The 22614-nt window shown below is 39.4% G+C and overlaps 1 protein-coding gene across 9 annotated transcripts in view; it reads left to right on the top strand.

Moving 5' to 3' along the window:
- Positions 1-22614, top strand: part of NEK10 (NIMA related kinase 10) — a 267626-nt gene that overhangs the window by 14267 nt on the left and 230745 nt on the right. For 6 of the 9 annotated variants that reach the window (XR_015150824.1, XM_086365568.1, XM_086365564.1 and 3 more), the window contains exons 2-3: positions 8567-8690; positions 9058-9118. The exons of the other annotated variants lie outside the window; for them this stretch is intronic. Coding sequence is in view for 5 of the 6 variants with exons in the window: in XM_086365568.1 (XP_086221694.1) it covers positions 8617-8690; positions 9058-9118 (135 nt within the window). In the remaining variant the exon portion in view is untranslated. The remainder of the gene's footprint in view (positions 1-8566; positions 8691-9057; positions 9119-22614) is intronic. 9 annotated transcript variants of the gene reach the window in all.

The raw sequence follows: 22614 nt of genomic DNA, 5'->3' as shown, positions 1-22614 counted from the left end.
GGTTCCATGGCTGATAGGTTCAGAGTAAAGATATGAATGTTTCTGTTCTTAAAGTAATATGCACTTGTACTAAGTTCCTTGGGTTGTGTCCGACTCTTTGCAACCCAATGGACTGTAGCCCGTCAGGCTCCTCTGTCCATGGGATTCTCCAGGCAAGAATACTGGAGTGGGTTGCCATTTTCTTCTCCAGGGGATCTTTCTGACCCTGGGATAGAACCCACATCTCTTATGTTTCCTGCATTGGCAGGTGGATTCATTACCACCAGTGCCACCTGGGAAGCCCAATATGCACTTGTATTTTATATATAATCTTTCACTTCTATAACCCATTCCCCCTTTTAAGAAAAAAATACTAAATTTCATCTTTTCCATTTAAAATCAAATGAAAGTCCCCATATGAATACATGTATTTGTGTAGCAAGTGTTATAATCTCTGGCCTCATGTATAAAATAAATGTCAGAAAATGAGTGGTTTTCTATTTTTATTTTTAGCACAGGAAACTTAAAAAAAATGAAACTGTACAGAGAACGCAGAGAAATAGGATTTTGGGGTCTCAGTAAAGAGCCCACACCCAGCCACTGTCGTCCTCCCCTGGTTGTCCTAGAATTGACAGTGACTGAGTTAGTCCTTTCAGGCACCGCATGGAGGGCAATGGTTTTCAGAGAGTCACCTAGCATCACTGTGAAAACAATATTGTTATTTGAAAGGAGAGACCTCAGTTACCTAGAACAGTGCTAGTCAGGTGGTCTTTCAGACTAGTAAGTCGACGATTGAGAAGTACAAAATTGGGAGCAAGCATTGAGAAATACTTATGGCAATTTGACATTACCATGCTGTCCAAGCACATAATCAGTGATGGACTTATTTTGCCGAATAAGATACTGCTCAGTTACAAGTGTTGGTCCATAATATATTGGAAATTTAAAAAAAAAAAAACTTTATAAATAATTTGAGAAACACTGCTCATGAATATTCTCTTATTTTGTTGTTGTTGTTCAGTCCCTAAGTTGTGTCCAACTCTTTGCAACCCCATGAACTGCAGCACGCCGGGCTTCCTTGTCTTTCACTATTTCCCGGAGTTTGCTCAAACTCATGTCCACTGAGTCGGTGATAATATCTAACCATCTCATCCTCTGTCGTCCCCTTCTCCTCCTACCATTAATCTTTGCCAGCATCAGAGTCTTTTCCAATCAGTCAGCTCTTGCATCAGGTGGCCAAAGTATTGGAGCTTCAGCTTCAACATCAGTTCTTCCAATGAATATTCAGGGTTGATTTCCTTTGGGATTGACTGGTTTGATCTCCTTGGTGTCCAAGGGACTCTCAAGAGTCTTCTCCAACACCACAATTTGAGGACTCTAATTTTCTTCCTAAAGGTTGAATAAGTTAGATCAGGGGTACCAGTCTATGGCCTATTAGGAACTGAGCTGCACAGCAGGAGGTGAGCTGCAGACAAGCAAGTGGAAGCTTCATCTGTATTTACAACCACTCCCCATTGCTCACATTGCTGAGCTCTGTGTCCTGTCAGGTCAGCAGTTGCATTAGATCCTCATGGGAGCTTGAACCCCAATGTGAACTGTGCATGTGAGGGATCTGGGTTGTGTGCTCCTTATGAGAATCTAATGCCAGATAATCTGATTCTGTATTGTATTAAGTTGTTTAATTATTTCATTATATATCACAATCTAATAATAATGGAAATAAAGTTCATAATAAATGTAATATACTTGAATCATCCTGAAACCATCCTCCCACCCCAGTCCATGGAAAAATTGTCTTCCACAAAATTGGAGCCTGGTGCCAAAAAGGTTGGGAAATACTGAGTTAGGTCATTCCTGAGTGTGTTCAATAGTATCATAACATTGCAAATACTTATCAATCCATTTGGTTTAAAAGGAAGTTTTATGAAAGAGTTTTGAACTAAAGGGATAATTACATTGGTTTTTAAAATAACTTTTATTTATTCATCCATTCGTTAATTTTTTTGTTTAATAAACATTTACTGTCACCTGCAATGTGTCTGGAGAATGTGGGAGGCCCAGTACTGCGTGCTTTTGGCCCAGGTCTGCGATGTGGGGTTTTGTGCTGGGCTCGGAGGAGGAGCACCAGACTCAGGGTTTGGGAGTCACGGGGGGCTCTAGTTCCAAAATTAACAATTGTTAAGAAGCAAATGCTTCCCAGGTGGCGTGGTGGTAAAGAACCCGCTGGCAATGCAGGAGATTTGGGTTCAGTCCCTGGGTTGGGAAGATCCCCTGGAGGAGGAAATGGCAACCCACTCCAATATTCTTGTCTGGAAAACCCCATGGACAGAAGAGCATGGCAGGCTACAGTCCATGGGGTTGCAAAGAGTCGGACATGACTGAGCAAATGAGCATACCACGCACAAAAAGCAAGTAATTCGTGAACTTTGGTAAAAATGCCTGAGCCACTTGTTACAGATTGTGGCACAAATACTTTTTGATTTCACACACTGTGCTTACTCTGCCGTTTGGTGTGTGGGGATAAAGCGGACGTGGTCCCTGCCCACACGGGGCACGGAAACCAGTGACTGGCTAGAGTTCTGATGTCGATGAGCCCCATGAGGGGCTGGAACAGGGTGGAGTGGTGAGAGTGTGGGGCAAATGGGTGCTGGGGAGGCCTCAGCAAGGAGGGGACTTATGAGTTGAGGCCGAATGACCCAAAGCAGCCCGTGGGCGGAGGAGAAGGGAGACCTGGAAGGACTCAGAGAAGTCAGTCTGAGCAGGAGAGAGGTTAGCTTGGCAGTTGGCAGCTACGGCCCCTGCCTCTGCTCCATGTGCACCTGCAGCCTGGCCCTTGAATCCCCATCAACCACACTGATCCGTGGGGGATGTGGACGTCCACAGAGGCCCCATCTCCAAGGATGGTTTGTGCCCAGGTATTGGCTTCAGAGTTTTGCTTCTAGCAGCCAGCTTTGGGTCTCTTTTTTGGGATAATTTTGTTTAAGCTACTGGAGTCTCTTTGCCCCAGTCAGCAGTGCCTGTGTCACAGAACCAAACTCAGGTCCACTAGCCCACGCACAGTAAAGCTAGTCTACTGACATCTAGCTGCAGTGAATGAAAAACCTGGCTTAAAACTCAACATTAAAACTTAAAACTCAAAAAACTAAGATCATGGCATTCTGTCCCATCACTTCATGGCAAATAGATGGGGAGACAATGGAAACAGGGACAGACTTTATTTTCTTGGGCTCCAAAATTACCACAGATGATGACTTCAGCCATGAAATTAAAAGATGCTTACTCCTTGAAAGAAAAGCTATGACAAACCTAGACAGTGTATTAGAAAGCAGAGACATCACTTTGATGGTTTTTCTAGTAGTCATGTATGGATGTGAGAAGTGGATCATAAAGAAGGCTGAGTGCTGAAGAATTGATGCTTTCAAACTGTGGTGTTCAGGAAGACTCTTGAGGGTCCCTTGGAAGTAAGGAGATCAAGCCAGTCAATCCTAAAGGAAATCAATCCTGAATACTCATTGGAAGGACTGATGCTGAAGCTCCAATACTTTGGCCACCTGATGTGAGAAGCCCACTCATTGAAGGAGACCCTGATGCTGGGAAAAACTGAAGGCAGGAGGAGAAGGGGATGACAGAGGATGAGATAGTTGGATGACATCACCGACCCAGTGGACTTGAGTTTGAGCAAACTCTGAGAGACAGTGAAGGACAGGGAAGCTTGGCATGCTGCAGTCTCTGGGGTCGCAAAGAGTCGGACATGACTGAGCAACTAAACAACAAGCTATGGTGAAGGACGGTGCAGGGGCCCAGCAAGGAGTCCAGACAGTTAATACTCAAAAAACCTGAACTTCCTGATGCCTTTTAGCAAAGCATTTTTATTTTATTTTTAAACTTTGTATTTTGTATCAGGATATAGCCAATTAACAAGCAATATTGTGATAATTTCAGGTGAACATCAAAAGACTCCATTATACATATACATGTATCCATTCTCCTCCAAATTCCCCTCCCATCCAGGCTGCCACATAACACTCCACAGAGTTCCATGTGCTATACAGTAGGTCCCTGTTGATTATCCATTTTAAATACAGCAGTGTGTAGAAAGGCCAGGTTCGGGAGTTGGTGGGTCTCGGAGTGTGAGATCAGCTCCTACACAGTCGTGGTTGGTTGATGGTGAGGTTACAGGGCATTAACATCATCAATCTTCAGGTGCCAGTAGGTGCTTATGATCATCAGCTAGTTAATTTCTTCTTTATTATGTATCTGTATCTGTAAAGCAACTCAGGAAATGTGCATCAAATGCTATTATCTAGGTACTTCAGAGAGGAGCTACAGCAGAGGGTATGTGGGAGGGGTCTGCCCCAGGAATGCCCCCTAGGGCCCTGCTCCCTTACCCTGAAGGCTAGGATCTCCCTCAGGACCAACCACCCTTCCCTCAGGTTTACATGCTGGCTCTGAGGCAAACTCTGCCTGCAGGACTCTTGCCCTCACCTCAGCTCTGAGAAACACTAATTCAGAAAGTTGTTTGCTTCTAGAAAATGACTTAAGATGTGAACCGCCCTTTCCCTCACCCATCAGTTTTGAATTATAGCCCTCTTGTTGTTGTTTAGTCACCAAGTCGTGTCCAGGTTAATGCGACGCGGTGGACTATACCACACCAGGATGCCCTGTTCTTCACTGTCTCCCACACTTTGCTCAAATCCATGTCCACTGAGTCTGTGATGCTATCTAAATAGTGTTTGGTATAGTGTAATCATTTTTGTTAATTAAATATGGGATTAAATTAAATATAGTATTTCCAACTTCTTGAATTTTTTTTTTTCAGAATAGTTTCCATTTTAACAGCCACCAAGTGCAAAGGATTTTCTTTTTTGTCCTAAAGGCAATTGCCTGTTTCTTCTGATTCTGGTGAATTTGTTTACTGTTTAATTAAGAGAAACATTTCTAGAGAGTTATCTATTTTCATTCTTCCAGTTCACAGAGTAGAAGCTAATCTTAAACTGATAAAACTATTAGAGGATTATTTCGTGTTCACCCACCAGTCAATAAAATCACAGAGATTAAACCACAGAATAAGACAAGGCATTTAGCAGTAAGACTGTGGCAGATGTGATCCTCTACCTTCAGAAGCCCAAGAGCTTTTCCACACATTTTCACGTGCTAATCACTGTTACTTTGACATCCTGTTTCTAAAACAGGCTGGAGCTATGGTTTGAGCAGAATTGGAAGCCAACAGGCCAGTGTATCTGTATGGAACTTTCCCTCTGTTCTTGAAGGAAAGGTGAAGTTAGATTATATTTATTTTGACTGGATTTCCATTTATTTTAGAACTTTGGGGGCATTTTAATATTTATATATGAAAAGCACTTGGATCTTTTGCTGTTGAAAAATTATGTACAGATCATTCATTCTTCCTTTTTCCCTCCCTACCCCTCCCTTTATTACTCCCTTTCTCCTTTCTTTCTTTTAAACAGATGCTAAAACAAATCTTGGGCTTCCCTGGTGGCTCAGAGGTTAAAGTGTCTGCCTGCAATGCGGGAGACCTGGGTTCGATCCGTGGGTCAGGAAGATCCCCTGGAGAAGGAAATGGCAACCCACTCCAGTATTCTTGCCTGGAGAATCCCATGGACGGAGGAACCTGGTGGGTTACAGTCCATGGGGTCGCAAAGAGTTGGACACGACTGAGAGACTTCACTCACTCACTCAAAACAAATCTTTGTCTGAATATCTCACAAAACATATTTTAAAGTTCCTAAGTGGGTTTTTCATTGTTTGTAGTAGAAGTCTATATCTGAGTAGACTCTTTTATCTTTAGTACTTTTCAATCTGAGATTGAACATAGTACACATTCAATAAATATTTGTTGAAAGAATAAATCCATGGTTTTAGGTCCTGGGCACAGTCCTAAAATACTGTTATTGTACTTTGCTTGATGTGCATCTGTGCTGAGAACCTTGGTCTTCAGCTCAATTCCAGCTGAACTATTTGTTACAAATATGCAACTATACTGGGAAAATAATTTTAAATCCTTAGTTATACTGTCTTTGTTCATTTTACAAAATTAAATTTTGCTCGATTCTGTTGCAGTAAAACACCCATTCCTTTTGCCTCTAAGTACTTCTGAAACCCCACTCCAGTACTTTTGCCTGGAAAATTCCATGGACGGAGGAGCCTGGTGGGCTGCAGTCCATGGGGTCGCTAGAGTCAGACACAACTGAGCGACTTCACTTTCACTTTTCACTTTCATGCATTGGAGAAGGAAATGGCAACCCACTCCAGTGTTCTTGCCTGGAGAATCCCAGGGAAGGGGGAGCCTGGTGGGCTGCTGTCTATGGGGTCACACAGAGTCGGACACGACTGAAGCGACTTGGCAGCACTTCTGAAATACTTGGATTGACCATTAATTCTATAATACATTAAGGCATGGAATTATAGGACAACAATGCATACTTTTTCATGCCTGAAAAACACTCTGAAGTCAAGCACTAGCATTGAAGCACAACTGGAAAATTTTACATTCAATCAAGAACTAAACCAATTGTATGTTTAATTTTGTATGTTCCATGTAATTGAAAGTATGGGTATCTTCAACTTTTTTTTGGTTTCTATTCTGGAAACAAAAACAACTTAATCAGAAATTGATTAATGAAGGGTTTTATTAAATAAATTATTCTCCATTGTTGAACTCATACTAACCTTTTGAGTAGTGGTGGAAAGTAGTAGTAAAGCTTATCCTAGGAAACTGAAGTCGCTCAGTTGTGTCCGACTCTTTGAGACTCCATGGACTGTAGCCTACCAGGCTCCTCCGTCCATGGGATTTTCCAGGCAAGAATACAGAAGTGGGTTGCCATTTCCTTCTCCAGGAATCTTCCTGACCCAGGGATTGAATCTGGGTCACCCACATTGTAGGCAGACGCTTTAACATCTGAGCCACCACCTGATCAGATCCTAGGAAGGGTGACCATAATGATGACAAGGCTTAATTCAGAAGAGTGAGGTGCTTACTGTCTTGTATTCCCAGGCTGGATGCCCCACTGTCTGAATTGTTAAAAACAAAACTTAATTGAGTACATTTTAAAGATCTTATTGGCTTTATTCATCAATTAATGAACTGGGCAGCATTCTGTCTAGCAGATAGAAAGTAGCTCTAAGGAACTGTACAAAATGAAAGACTTTTTATGGGCAGAAGAAGATAGGAATGAAGTTATACTAGTCAAAAAGCAGATTGGTTATTGCAATGTTACTTTTCCCAAAGAGGATGGAGGGTTTTATCAGGCTGCTTACCTAACTAGTGCTAATCAGGAGATTCCTGAGTGGCTGGTTTAAGTTTCCATCTTGGGGAGAGCTGAAATTGTAATTTAGTTTGGTTGACCCCAGGGTTAGCATGAATGACTATTTTGATTGTGAGCCCATTGTCTTGTTTTAAACAGGATGCTTAAGTGAGTTCAGGGACTGTACAAGGCTGACCCAGTTCTGGCAGAGGAGATTATGGCTGTAGTTGTCCCACGTGGGGATTTAGCCTGAAAGTTTTAGGCATTCTGGAAATCCAAGGATATTTTGTGTGTTGCCCTTGACACTGTAATGCATTGGCAAGTGCAATGCATTTGGTGGAGCTTTCTCTGGAATTTTTAGGGACATGACCCACAATGGGTTCTCAAGGCAAGAATACTAAAGTGGTTTGCCATTCCCTTCTCCGGTACTTTGGCCACCTGATGCGAAGAGTTGACTCATTGGAAAAGACTCTGATGCTGGGAGGGATTGGGGGCAGGAGGAAAAGGGGACAACACAGGATGAGATGGCTGGATGGCATCACCGACTCGATGGACGTGAGTTTGAGTGAACTCCGGGAGTTGGTGATGGACAGGGAGGCTTGGCGTGCTGTGATTCATGGGGTTGCAAAGAGTCGGACATGACTGAGCGACTGAACTGAACTGACCCACAATGAGAGAGGAGCTCCCTAAACTAGCAGTGTGCTGTTAAGGAAACTTACCGAGAAAGACAAGTAAGATGGCATAAAAGTGTCGGTGGGACTTCAGGTATTTGCTTATAAATATTTTGGAAACCCCAAATATGGACACTTTTCCTGGCAAGCAGAAAAGTACTTGTTGGGGGTAATGAGTCAGAATATTTGAAATCAAGAATGACTCAGAAAATATAGGCTCAGGTACTACTATAATTGACTTCCCTTGTGGCTCAGACAATAAATTATCTGCCTACAATGTGGGAGACCCCGGTTCGATCCCTTGGTCAGGAAGATCCTCTGGAGAAGGAAATGGCAACCCACTCCAGGACGCTTGTCTGGAAAATCCCATGGAGAGAGGAGCCTGGTAGGCTACAGTCCATGGGGTCGCAAAGAGTTGGACACGACTGAGCAACTCACTTTCACTTTTCACTACTATAATTATAAACTATGCCCTAAATGTATCCAGAGGCCTTTGAATGATAAATAGTAAATGTTACTCATATTAGCATTTTTATTATTGTATTAGAAGTAAATGTTAGTTTGTGCATATTTAAATAAATGTTTTAAGTGTATTTGCATTAATTGAGAATATTTTGGAGCACACAAGCCAACTAAAGTTTTTCCTTCCAGTTTACTTTGAAAGGAATGCGATGTTAATTCTGGGGCATTGATGGTTTACAATGCCTGATCAAGACAAAAAAGTGAAGGCCACTGAAAAATCAACTGATAAAAAACAGCAAGGAGTCGCCATCAGGTAACACCATACTGAGTTTTTGCTTATTATTAACTCAAGCAGTGACCAGCAACCACAGTGTAGATCCTTGACAACTCCTACTCTGGGGTAGAGTCTCCATTGAAATGTTTGCCCTTTTTAACCCTCTCCAGTATTCTTGCCTGGAGAATCCCATAGTCGGAGGAGCCTGGTAGGCTACAGTCCATGGTGTCGCAAAAAGTCGGACACGACTGAGCGACTTCACTCACTAAAGAGATGTTTGGTTTGTATATGTTTCAGTCTATAAAAGCAGGCCTCCAAGTGGCAGGGGTCCATGTTACTAGTGGGTAGCACAACTGGTTCACCCAGAGTCTTCTGTCGGTTGACACTGTGTTATTCTTTCTCCTAGGGACTATTCAGATCTTAAAAGACTTCTGTGCCTTTTGAACGTTCAATCAAGCAAGCAACAGGTAGTGTTTTCAAAGAATGCACGTCCATTAATGACAGAGAAATCATGTTTCCAAAGGATCCATTGAACATCTTATGACGATACATCTATTTTCCTTTGTTCTTTCACGTGTTTCATCTTTCTTCCAGTTGTTTCTCTCATACCTGGTTCAGGGGCATCCACAGCCTTTTCATTCCTCTGCTCTCATGCCTGGTGCTAACCTGCAAAACACATCAATATAGAAAGGATACGTTCTTCTATTGAATGCTCAGTGTCTGACCCTGCAGAGCTCTAGGGGAGTTGATTTCTCCAAAACACTGTACATCCCGTTTTCCTTCTCCCCTTCCCTGCTTTTCAGGCTGCCCAACTGCTATAGCACCCCTCTTGATGCTGGCTGCAAAGTATATCTCACCAAAAACAGGGGAAATGAAGGAGTGAGTTTTGACTATTTTTATAATAGCTTTTTTTTTTTTTTTAATGGAAAGAATGGTACTGCCACTTGAATTTATCTCTAGATGTTTTTTTGGTTTAGCTTCTGTAAGACTTTGGAGAGGCGTGAGATTAGAGGCTATCCGCGAAGGCTTGGGGAATAACACAGAAATGCTAATAGCAATGAAAACAGCAGATACTTATTTAGCATGGTCAATTAGTAAATGACAGAGCTGGGATTTGAACCCTGGGAGCAAGATTCCAAAGTCTACTGTGGTAAACTTGTTTAGGCAAATTTGTTTATGAGCTCATGTGGTAATACAGCCCTACTGGCTTTTGTTGTATCTACTAAACTTACCAGAGACCTATAGCAGTAAAAAAAATTTTTATTGAAGTATAATTGATTAACAATATTATATTAAATTCAGTTGTATAGCATAATGATTCACTCTTTTAAGATTATACTCCGTAAATCTTTTAAGATATTGGCTATATTTCCTGTGCTGTATAATATATCCTATTAGCTTATTTGTTCTATACATAGTAGTTTGTACCTTTTAATCCTCTATGCAGGTATCACCCCTCCCCATTCCCCTCTCCCCTCTGGTAACCACTAGTTTATTCTCTGTATCTGTGAGTCCGTTTCTGTTTTGTTATACAGCAAGTCCCCCTTCAATGAATGAGTTATGTTCCCAGAGTGCATTCGTAAGTCCAATTTGTTCGTAAGTCCAACGAAATTAGCCTAGGTACCCAACTATCACAATTGGCTATATAGTACAGCACTGCGATAGGTTTATAATACTTTTCACACAATTAATACATAGAAAACACACACACACACACGAAGAAAACATTTTAAATCACACAGTACAGTACCTTGAAAAGTGCAGTTGTACCAGCTACATCACTGCTGCTTGTACACTTGCTTCTAGACTTCCTGGGCTTGAAATAAAGATACCGTTCCCTGGCAATGGCACCCCACTCCAGTACTCTTGCCTGGAGAATCCCATGGATAGAGGAGCCTGGTGGGCTACCGTCCATGGGGTCGCTAAGAGTCAGACACGTCTGAGCTACTTCACTTCCACTTCTCACTTTCATGCATTGGAGAAGGAAATGGCAACCCACTCCAGTGTCCTTCCTGGAGAATCCCAGGGATAGAGAAGCCTAGTGGGCTGCCATCTATGGGGTCGCACAGAGTTGGACACCACTGAAGTGACTTAGCAGCAGCAGCAGCAGCAGCATATAGTACTGTACAAAAGCACAACCACTTGTAGAGGATGCATACCTGTGATAATGTATGCCAGACATGTGAAATAGCTTTACGTGATTGGACATGCATATCCAATTCACATTTTTGAAAGTTTGCAGCTTGAAGGTTTGTATATAGAGGACTTACTACATTTATATATTTTTTTAGAGTCCACATTAAAGTGGTAACATATAGAATTTGTCTTTCTCTGATTTATTTCACTAAGGATAATAATTTCTAGGACCATCCATGTTGTTGCAAATGACAATATTTATTTTCCTTTACAACTGAGAGAATTTCATTTTTTTTGTGTGTGTGTATACATTAATCTGTTGATGGACACTTAGGGTACTTCCATACTATGGCTATTGTAAATAATACTGCAATAACATTAGGGTGTATGTAGCAGCAGCTTTTCAAATTAATGTTTTCATTTTCCTTGGATATGTACCCAGGAGTGGAATTTCTATATCATATGGTAGTTCTGTCTTTAGCTTTTTGAAGAATTTCCATACTGTTTTCCATAGTGGCTGTACCAATTTACATTCCTGCCAACATTATTCCCTTTTTCCCACATCCTTGCCAACATCTGTTATTTGTTGTCTTTGTCATGAGAGCCATTCTGATGGATGTGAGATGATATCTCATTGTGGTTTTGATTTGCATTTCCCTGATCTTTAGCAAGGTTGAGCATCTTTTCATGTGCCTGTTGGCTATCTGTTTGCCTTCTTTTGAAGTATGTCTATTTAGATCTTCTGCCCATTTTTTTAATCAGTTTTTTAAATATTGAAGTTGTATGAACTGTTTATATATTTTGGATATTAACCCTTTACTGGTCATCATCATTTGAAAATATTTTTTATCATTCAGTAGGTTGTCTTTTAATTATGTTGATGGTTTTCTTTGCTGTGCAAAAGCTTTTAAGTTTAATTATGTCCCATTTGTTTATTTTTTTCATTTCCTTTAGGAGACAGAGCCAAAAAATCTTGCTACAATTTATGTCAGAGTGTTTTTAGGAGTTTATGGTTTTCAGTCTTACATTTAGATCTTTGATCTATTTTGAGTTCATTAGAGAATATATTCTAATTTCATTCTTCTACATGTACCTGTTCAGTTTTCCCAGCACCAGTTACTGAAAGACTGTCTTTTCCCCACTGTATATTCTTGTTTCCTTTGTCATAAATTAATTGATCATTTAAGTGTGTGGGTTTTTTTCTGGGTTCTTGATCTATGTGTCTCTTTTGGTGCCAACAACTTACTGTTTTTCATTAATTTTATTTTTTAATTGGTAGAAAATTGCTTTTACAATTTTGTGTTTGTTTCTGCCTTACAACAATGCAAGTAAGTCATAATTGTATGTATATCCCTTTCCTCCGGAGCCTTCCTCCTCTCCTCCCATCCCACCCCTCTAGGTCATCACAGAGCACCAAGCTGGGCTCCCTGTATTATTTAGCAACCTGTCACTAGCTATCTGTTTTACGCATGTATTGTATATATGACAAAGCTACTTTCTCAATTTGACCCACGCTCACCTTCCCCTGCTGTGTGCACAAGTCCATTCTCTACTAAGTTCATAAATGCATTTTTCTAGATTCCATATATATGTGTTAATATGTGATACTTATTTTTCTAGTTTTTACTTACTTCATTCTGTATAATAGGCTCTAGTTTCATCCGCTTCACTACAACTGACTCGAATGCATTCCTTTTTGTGGCTGAGTAATATTCCATTGTATAAATGTACTACAACTTCTTTATCCATTCATCTGTCGATAGACATCTAGGTTGCTTACATGTCCTAGCTGTTGTAAATATTGCTTCAGTGAACATTGGGGTACATGTGCCTTTTAGAATTGTGGTTTTCTCAGGGTATATGCCCAATAGTGGGATTGCTGGGTCATATGGTAGATTTATTTCTAGTTTTTAAAGGGATATCTATACTGTTTTCCATAATGGCTGTATCAGATTACATTCCCACCAACAGTGCAGGAGGATTACCTTTTCTCCACATCCTCTCCAGCATTTATTGTTTGTAGATTTTTTAATGATGGACATTCTGACTCATGTGAGGTGATACCTCAATGTAGTTTTGATTTGCGTTTCTCTAATAATGAGTGATGTTGAGCAGCTTTTCATGTGTGTGTTGGTCATCTGTATGTCTTCTTTGGAGAAATGTTTGTTTAGGTGCTGCCCATTTTTTGATTGGGTGGTTTTTCTAATATTGAGCTATATGAGCTGCTTTTATATTTTGGAGATGAATCCTTTGTCAGTTTCTTTGTTTGGAATTATTTTCTCCCATTCTGAGGGTCGTCTTTTCATCTTCTTTATAGTTTCCTTTGCTGTGCAAAAGCTTCTAAGTTTTATTAGGCCCCATTTGTTTATTTTCCTTTTTATTTTCATTAGTCTAGGAAGTGGGTCAGAGAGAATCTTGCTGTGATTATAACAAAGAGTGTACTGCCTATGTTTTCCTCTAAGAGCTTTTACAGTTTCTGGCCTTACATGTAAGTCTTTAATCCATTTTGAGTTTGTTTTTATGTATGGTGTTAGGAAGTATTCTAACATGTAGCTCACCAGTTTTCCCACTACCACTTATTGAAGAAGCTATCTTTTCTCCATTGTATTTTTTTGCTTCCTTTGTCAAAGATAAGGTACTTACAAGTACATGGGCTTATCTCTGGGTTATCTATCTTGTTCCATTGGTTTATATTTCTGTTTTGTGCCAGTATCATACTGTCTTGATGACTGTAGCTTTGTAGTATAATTTGTAGTCAGGGACGTTGATTTCTCCAACTCTGTTTTTCTTTCTCAAAATTGATTTGGCTATGCATGGTCATTTGTGTTTCCATTCAAATTGTGAAATTTTTTGTTCTAATTCTGTGAAAAATGACCTTGGTAATTTGATAGGGATTGCATTGATTCTGTAGATTGCTTTGGGTAGTATAGTCATTTTGACAATATTGATTCTTTCAGTTCAAGAGCATGATATATATCTATCGATCTGTTTGTATCATCTTTGATTTCTTTCATCAGTGTCTTACAGTTTTCTGCATATAGGTCTTTCATCTCTTTAGGTAGGTTTATTCTTAGGTATTTTATTCTTTTTGTTGCAATGGTGAATGAGATTGTTTCATTAATTTCTCTTTCTGATTTTTCATAGTTAGTATATAGAAATGCAAGGGATTTATATGTATTAATTTTATATCCTGCCACTTTACTAAATTCATTGATTAGCTCTAGTAGTTTTTGGTGGCATTTTTAGGGTTTTCTATGTATGGTATGATGTCATATGCAAACAGTGAAGGTTTTACTTCTTCTTTTCCAATCTGGATTCCTTTTTCTTTTCTGATTGCCATGACTAGGACTTCCAAAGCTATGTTGAATAACAGTGGTGAGAGTGGGCACCCTTGTCTTGTTCTTGATCTTAGAGGACATGCTTTCAGTTTTTACCATTGAGAATAATACTTGCTGTGGTTTGTCATCTATGGCCTTTATTGTGTTGAGGTACATATTCTTTCTGTGCCCACACTCTTGAGAGTTATTATCATGAATGGGTGTTGTGTTTTGTCAAAAGCTTTCTCTGCATCTATTGAGATTATTATATGGTTTTTATCTTTCAGTTTGTTAATATGGTGTATCACATTGATTTGTGTATATTGAAGAATCCTTGTGTCGATAAACCCCACTTAATCATGGTGTATGATCCTTTTAATATATTCTTGAATTCTGTTTTCTAGAACTTTATTGAGGGTTTTTGCATCTATGTTCATCCATGATATTGGACTGTGATTTTCTTTTTTTGTGGTATCTTTGTCTGGTTTTAGTATCAGGGCGATGGTGGCCTCATAGAATGAGTTTGGGAGTTTTCCTCCCTCTGCAATTTTGGAACAGTTTGAGCAAGATAGGTACTAGCTCTTCTCTGTACCTTTGATAGGATTCTCCTTTCTCCAGTCTCTCACTTCAGTCTCTATGTGTCCCTAGGTCTGACATGGGTCGTTTTTAGACAGTATATATATATGGGTCTTGTTTTTGTATCCATTCAGCCCATCTGTTTCTTTTGGTTAGAGAATTGAATCCATTTACATTTAAGATAATTATTTTTATATATGATATATATATATGAAATATATAATTATTTATATATATGATCTATACACATATAATAATTATATATGTGATATAGATCACATATGTGATTTATATATTATATATGATAATTATTTTAATATATGATTTATATATTTATATATATGATAATTACTTATATATATGATATATATTACCATTTGCTCTATATATTTGGGCTTGTTTTTGTAAGTCTTTTCTTTCTCTTGTGTTTCCTATCTAGAGAAGTTCCTTTGGCATTTGTTATAGAGCTGGTTTGGTGGTGAATTCTCTTAACTTTTGCTTGTCTGTAAACCTTTGTTTTCTATGCCAAATCTGAGTGAGAACCTTGCTGGGTAGAGTAATCTTGGTTGTAGGTTTTTTTCCTTTCATCAGTTTAAGTATATCTTGCTGCTCCCTTCTGGCCTGCAGAGTTTCTGCTGAAAGATCAGCTGTTACCCTGATGGGGATTTCCTTGTATTCCCTTGTTGCTCTTCCCTTGCTTATTCTTTGTGTTTAATTTTTGTTAGTTTGATTAATATGTGTCTTGCTTTTTTTCTTTTTGGGTTTATCCTGTATGGAACTCTCTGGGATTCCTGGAATTGGGTGGCTATTTATTTTCCCCTGCTGGGGAAGTTTTCAACTATAATCTCCTCAAATATTTTCTCATATCTTTTTTTTTCTTCTCCTGGAACCCCTCTAATTCAAATGTTGGTGTGCTTAATGTTGTCCCAGAGGTCTATGAGACTATTCTCATTTATTTTCATTCTTTTTTTTCAGTATTCTACTATGCTTCAGTTATTTTCAACTTTAAATTTTCCAGCTTACTTATCTGTTCTGCTACTGATCCCTGTAGCATATTTTTTAAATTTTATTTCAGTTAGTATGATGTTCATTGTTGACTTTATCTCTTCTAGGTTCTTAAATGTTTCTTGTATCTTCTCAATCCATGCCTCCATTCTGTATATTTGTGCCTCCATTTTATTTACAAGGTTTTGAGTTATCTTTACTGTCATTACTCTGAATTATTTTTCAGGTAGATTTCCCATTTTCTCTTCATCTGTTTTGTCTGGTGGTTTTTACCATGTTCCTTCATCTGCTGCATGTTTCTCTGTCTTTTCATTTTGTTTAATATACTGCATTTGGGGTCTCCTTTCCACAAGCTGTAAGGTTGTAGTTATTCTTGTGGAGTCCACCTCCAGTGTGTGGGGTTGGACTTGGTTGGAGGAGGGGGACTAGTTCCTGCGTTCTGGTAGTTGAAGCTAGATCTTGTCTCTCTAAAGGCAGTGTTGGGCCCAGTGGTATGTTGTGGGGAGTCTGTGAGCTTGGTACGTCATACCGAGTAGCAGCCTGTCTACTAATGGGTACAGCTGTGTTCCTGTTTTGCTAGTTGTTTGATGTGGAGCATGCAGCCCTGAAGCTTGCTGACCTTTGGGTGGGGCCAGGTCTTAGTGTTGAGATGGAGGCCTTTGGGAGAGTTCTTGCCGATTAGTATTCCATAGGGTTGGGAGTCCTCTGGTAATCCAACATCCTGGACTTGGGTCTCCCACCTTGGAGGTTCAGACCTGACCCCTTGCTGGAGCACCAAGACTCTAGAAGTCACACAGCACAGAAAGGAAAAAGAAAATAGGGGAAAATCAAACCAAACTACTAATAAAAAAAGAACAGACAGACAAAACCCCAAGAGAAAACCCCATATTTGCAAGTGCGCCCATCTCTGGGGTCATAGACCACAGACAACTCATCCCACTTGTGAAGGCTGGATCCTGGAGGCTGGGAACATGTGGAGTTAGAGGGTCTCCAGGAGTTTGAGGGTCCCTTTGACAATGATCTCTTGCCTTTTTGGCAGATCCAGGCTTTCCCCTGGACTCCCTCACTTGCATTGTACTAGTACCCTCAGAGGGAGGCAGAGTCAACCCCAGTCCTCTCCCTGGGGTCGGACTCCCAAAGCCTGAGCCTCAGCACCCAGCCCTGACTCTCTGTGGTGGGTGTCCAAACAACTTCTCTGCTGGGAGATGCCAATTGGCATTGATCTCTGTGCCAAATTCTCTGTGCTTTGTCTTCTATGTACTTGTTGCTGCACTCCTCTCTGAGGTTCCAAAGCTCCCCTTGTCCCCGTCTGTGAGGGGGTTTCCAAGTGTGTGAAAACTTTTCCTCCTTCACAGCTACCTCCCCATGGTACAAGACCCATCCCTTTTTCTTTGTATCTTTATTTTCATTCCTTTTTCCTACCACTTTATGTAAAGTTTAGCTTGCCTTTTTGGAAGTCTGAGGTCTTCTGCTAGTGTTCAACAGGTGTTCTGTAGGAGTTGCTCCACATGCAAATGTATTTTTATGTATTTGTGAGGAGGAAAATAATCCACATCTTACTCTTCCACCATCTTCAACCCCCATCCATACTAGTTTGATTACTTGTATCTTTGTAGTATCGTCTTAAGTCAGGGGCTGTGATCCCTTCAACTTTGTTCTTTTTCTTTTTTTCTCAACATTGCTTTGGCTATCCAGGGTCTTTTATAGTTCCATATGAATTTTAGGATTATTTGTTCTAGATCTGTGAAAAATATCATAGGTACTTTGACAAGGATTCCACTGAATCGTGTCTGACTCTTTGTGACCCCCACGGACCATAGAGTCCATGGAATTCCCACAAGGGGCTTCCCTGATGGCTTAGCTGGTAAAGAATCTGCCAGCAATGTGGGAGACCTGGGTTCAGTTCCTGGGTTGGGAAGATCCCTTGGAGAAGGGAACAACAGCTAGTCACTCCAGTATTCTGGCCTGGAGAATTCCATGGAATGTATGGCCCATGGAATCACAAAGAGTTGGATACAGCTGAGCAACTTTCCCTTTCACTTTCCACTAAATCATAGATTGCTTGGGTAATAAGTGCATTTTAACAGTATTAATTCTTATAATCCACAAACATAGCATATCTTTTCATTTCTTTGCCTTTAATTTCCTTCATCAGTATCTTGTAGTTTTCAGAGTAAAGGTTTTTTACCTCCTTAGTTAAATTTATTTCTAGGTATTTTATTCTTTTTGATGCAGTTATAAATGGGATTGTTTTCTTGCTTTCTCTAATAGTTCATTATTAGTGTATAGGAAAGCAACAGTTTTGTATATTAATTTTATATCTTAAAACTTTACTGAATTCATTTATTAGTTCTAATAGTGTTTGGTTGGAAACCATAAGGTCTTTTATATATATATATATATATATATAATATTATCTGCAAATACTGAAAGTTTTATTCATATATATATACATATATATATATATATAATGTTATCTGTAAATACTGAAAGTTTTATTCTTCCCTTCCAATTGGGATGCCTTTTATTTGTTTTTCTTGTCTGATTATTGTGGTTAAATGCAGGTGAAGAGAGTGGGCACCCTTGTCTTTTTCATGATTTTAGAGGAAAAACATTCAGCTTTTCATCATTGAGTATGACGTTAGGTGTGAGTTTGTTATATATGTTCTTTATTATGTTGAGATATGTACCCTATACCAATTTTGATGAAAGTTTTTATCACGAATATACGTTAAATTTTTTCCAGTGCTTTTTTCTGAGTCTACTGAAGTGATCATATGATTTTTATACTCCTTTTGTTAATGAGATGTGCTGTATAATTTGTTTTGTGTATTTCCTTGTGACCTTGGAATGAATCCAAATTGATCATGGTGTATGACCCTTTTATGTATTATTGAACTTAGTTTGCTAATATTTGTTGAAAATTTTTGCCTCTATATTCATCAGAGATATTGGCCTGTAGTTTCTTTTTTTTTTTTTTGTAGTGTCTATTTTTGGTATCAGAATAATGGTGGCCTTATACAATGAATTTGGGAGTGTCCCCTCCTCTTCAGTCTTTGTGAATAGATTGAAAAGGATAGGCATTAAATCTTCTTTGTAAGTTTGGTATTAATAGAATTCTCCTGTGAACCTGCTTGGTCCTGGACTTTTGTTGGCTGGGAGTTTTTAAAGCTATTAATTAAATTTTACTACCAGTGATCTGTATATTCAGATTGTATATTTCCTGATTTGGTCTTAGAAGATTGCATATTTCTAGAAATATATCCATTTCTTCTAGGTTTTCCAACTTTTGGCACATAACTGTCTGAAATATTCTCTTGGGATTTTTCTGTCTCTTTAATATAGGTTGTTATTGCTCCTGTTTTATTATTTTGTTTATTAGAATCCTCTCTCTTTTCTCTTGGTGAATCTAGCTACAGGCTTATCAATTTTATCTTTCCAAACAACTGCCCTTAGAGTCATTGATGTTTTCTTTCTTGCTTTTTTTTTGGTTGCTATTTTATCTCCTCTCTGATCTTTATTATTTCCTTGGGCCTTGTTTCTTCTTCCTTTTCTAGTTCCTATGGATGACTAATTAGGTTGTTTATGTGAGTTTTTCTTGTTTCTTGAGGTAAGCCTATATCACTATAAACTTTCCTCTTTGATCTGCTTTTACTGCATCCTATATAGATTTTAGAAATTTGTGTTTGGTTTTTTTTCATTTGTCTCAAAATATTTTATGACTTCCTATGTTTTTTTTTAAATGACCCATTAGTTTTTTACTAGCATATTTTTTAGTCTCCAGTGCTTGTTTTTCCATTTTTCTTTCTGCAGGTGTATTTCTAGTTTCATGCCATTATGGTTAGGAAAGAAATGCTTGATGTAATTTCTGTCCTCTTAAATTTATTCAGATTTGTTTTGTGGCCTAGTATATGATCTATCCTGGAGAATGTTCCATGTGTAGTTGGAAATCATATATATTCCAGTTTTTGGATGAAGTGTTCTCAGTTCACTCAGTTGTGTCAGACTCTTGGCAACCCCATGAGCACACCAGGCTTCCCTGTGCATCACCAACTCCTGGACCTTGCTCAAACTCATATTGAGATCAAGTTGGTGATGCCATCCAACCATCTCATCCTCTGTTGTCCCATTCTCTTCCTGCCTTCAATCTTTCCCAGCATCAGGGTCTTTTCCAATGAGTCAGTTCTTCAATTCAGGTGGCCAAACTATTGGAGTTTCAGCTTGAGTATCAATCCTTCCAATGAATATTCAGGACTGATTTCCTTTAGAATTCACTGGTTTGATCTCCTCACAGTCCAAGGGACTCTCAAGAGTCTTCTCCAACACCACAGTTCAAAAGCATCAATTCTTCAGCAATCAGCTTTCTTTATAGTCCAACACTCACATCCATACATGACTACTGGAAAAACCATACCTCTGACTAGATGGACCTTTGTCAGCAAGGTAATGTCTGCTTTTTAATATGCTGTCTAGGTTGGTTATAGCTTTTCTCTCAAGGAGCAAGTGTCTTTTCATTTCATGGCTGCAGTCACCATCTGCAGTGATTTTGGAGCCCAAGAAAATAAAGTCTGTCACTGTTTCCATTGTTTCCCCATCTATTTGCCATGAAGTGATGGGACAGGATGCCATGATCTTAGTTTTATGAATGTTGAGTTTTAAGCCAGCTCTTTAACTCCTCTTTCACTTTCATCAAGAGGCTCTTTAGTTGCTTTTCACTTTCTGCCACAAGGGTGGCATTATCTGTGTATCTGAGGTTATTGATATTTCTCCCACAAATTTGGATTCCAGCTTGTACTTCATCCAGCCCAGCATTTCATATGATATACTCCGCATATAAGTTAAATAATCAGGGTGACAATATATAGTCTTGACATACTCCTTTCTCAATTTGGAACCAGTCAGTTGTTCCATGTCCAGTTCTAACTGTTGCTTCTTGACCTGTATACAGATTTGTCAGGAGGCAGGTGGGTGGTCTGGTATTCCCATCTCTTGAAGAGTTGTCCACAGTTTGTTGTGATCCACACAGTCAAAAGCTTTGGCATAATCAATAAAGCAGAAGTAGATGTTTTTCTGGAACTCTCTTGCTTTTTCAGTGATTCAATGGATGCTGGCAATTTGATCTCTGGTTCCTCTGCCTTTTCTAAATCCAGCTTGAACATCTGGAAGTTCACGGTTCATGTACTGTTGAAGCCTGGCTTGGAGAATTTTGAACATTACTTTGCTAGCATGTGAGATGAGTGCAATTGTGTAGTAGTTTGAACATTCTTTGGCATTTCCTTTCTTTGGAATTGGAATGAAAGCTGACCTTTTCCAGTTTTGTTGAGTTTTCTCAAATTTGCTGGCATATTGAGTGCAGTTCTTTAATACCGTTATCTTTTAGGATTTGAAATGGCTCAACTGAAATTCCATCACCTCCACTAGCTTTGTTTGTAGTGATGCTTCCTAAGGCCCACTTGACTTCGCATTCTAGGAAGTCATGTCTGGCTCTAGGTGAGTGATCACACCATCATGGTTATCTGTGTCATGAAGATCTTTTTTGTATAGTTCTTCTGGTATTTTTGCCACCTCTTCTTAATATCTTCTGCTTCTGTTAGGTCCATACCACTTCTGTCCTTTATTGTGCCCATCTTTGCATGAAATATTCCCTTGGTTTTTCTAATTTTCTTGAAGATATCTCTAGTCTTTCCCCAATCCGTTGTATTCCTCTATTTCTTTGCATTGATCACTGAGGAAGGCTTTCTTATCTCTCCTTGCTATTCTTTGGAACTCTGCATTGAGCTGTGTAGGGCCACCCAATATGGATGGGTCATGGTAGAGAGTTCTGACAAAATGTGGTCTACTGGAAAAGGGAATGGCCAACCACTTCAGTATTCTTGCCTTGAGGACCCCATGAACAGTGTGAAAAGGCAAAAAGATATGACACTGAAAGGTGAACTCCCCAGGTTGGTAGGTGCCCAATAAGCTCCTGGAGAAGAGTGGAGAAATAACTCCAGAAAGAATGAAGAGATGGAGCCAAAGCAAAAACAACACCCAGTTGTGGATGTGACTGGTGATGGAAGTAAACTCCAATGCTGTAAAGAGCAATAATGCATAGGAACCTGGAATGTTAGGTCCATGAATAAAGGTAAATTGGAAGTGGTCAAACAGCAGATGCCAAGAGTGAACATCGACATTTTAGGAATTGGTGAACTAAAATGGACTGGAATGGGTGAATGTAATTTAGATGACCATGATATCTACTACTGTGGGCAAGAATCCCTTAGAAGAAATGAAGAAGCCTTCATAGTCAACAAGAGTCTGAAATGCAGTACTTGGGTACAATGTCAAAAAAGACAGAATGATTTCTGTTCATTTCCAAGGCAAACCATTCAGAATCACAGTAATCCAAGTCTATGCCGCAACCACTAATGCTGATGAAACTGAAGTTGAATGGTTCTAGGAAGACCTACAAGACCTTCTAGAACTAACACCCTAAAAAGATGTCCTTTTCATCATAGGGGACTGGAATGCAAATGTAGGAAGTCAAGAGATATTTGGAGTAACAGGCAAATTTGGCTGTGGAGTACAAAATGAAGCAGGGCAAAGGCTAACAGAGTTTTGCCAAGAGAACAAACTGGTCATAGCAAGCACCCTCTTCCAACAACACGAGAGAAGACTCTACACATGGACATAACCAGATGGTCAATACTGAAATCAGATTGATTATATTCTTTGTAGCCAAAGACAGAGAAGCTGTATACAGTCAGCAAAAACAAGACCGGGAGCTGACTGCTCAGATTATGAACTCCTTATTGCCAAATTCAGACTTTAAATTGAGGAAAGCAGGGAAAACCACTAGACCATTCAGGTATGACCTAAATCAAATCCCTTACAATTATACAGTGGAAGTGAGAAATAGATTCAAGGGATTAGATCTGATAGACAGAGTG

The sequence above is a fragment of the Bos grunniens genome, chromosome 22 (assembly GCF_055505025.1).
Source record: "Bos grunniens cultivar Pamir isolate PY7600 chromosome 22, Bosgru_T2T1.0, whole genome shotgun sequence".
Lineage (NCBI taxonomy): Eukaryota > Metazoa > Chordata > Mammalia > Artiodactyla > Bovidae > Bos > Bos grunniens.
The sequence above is the reverse complement of the archived record's forward strand: the minus strand, read 5'-3'. Positions and strand labels throughout refer to the sequence as shown.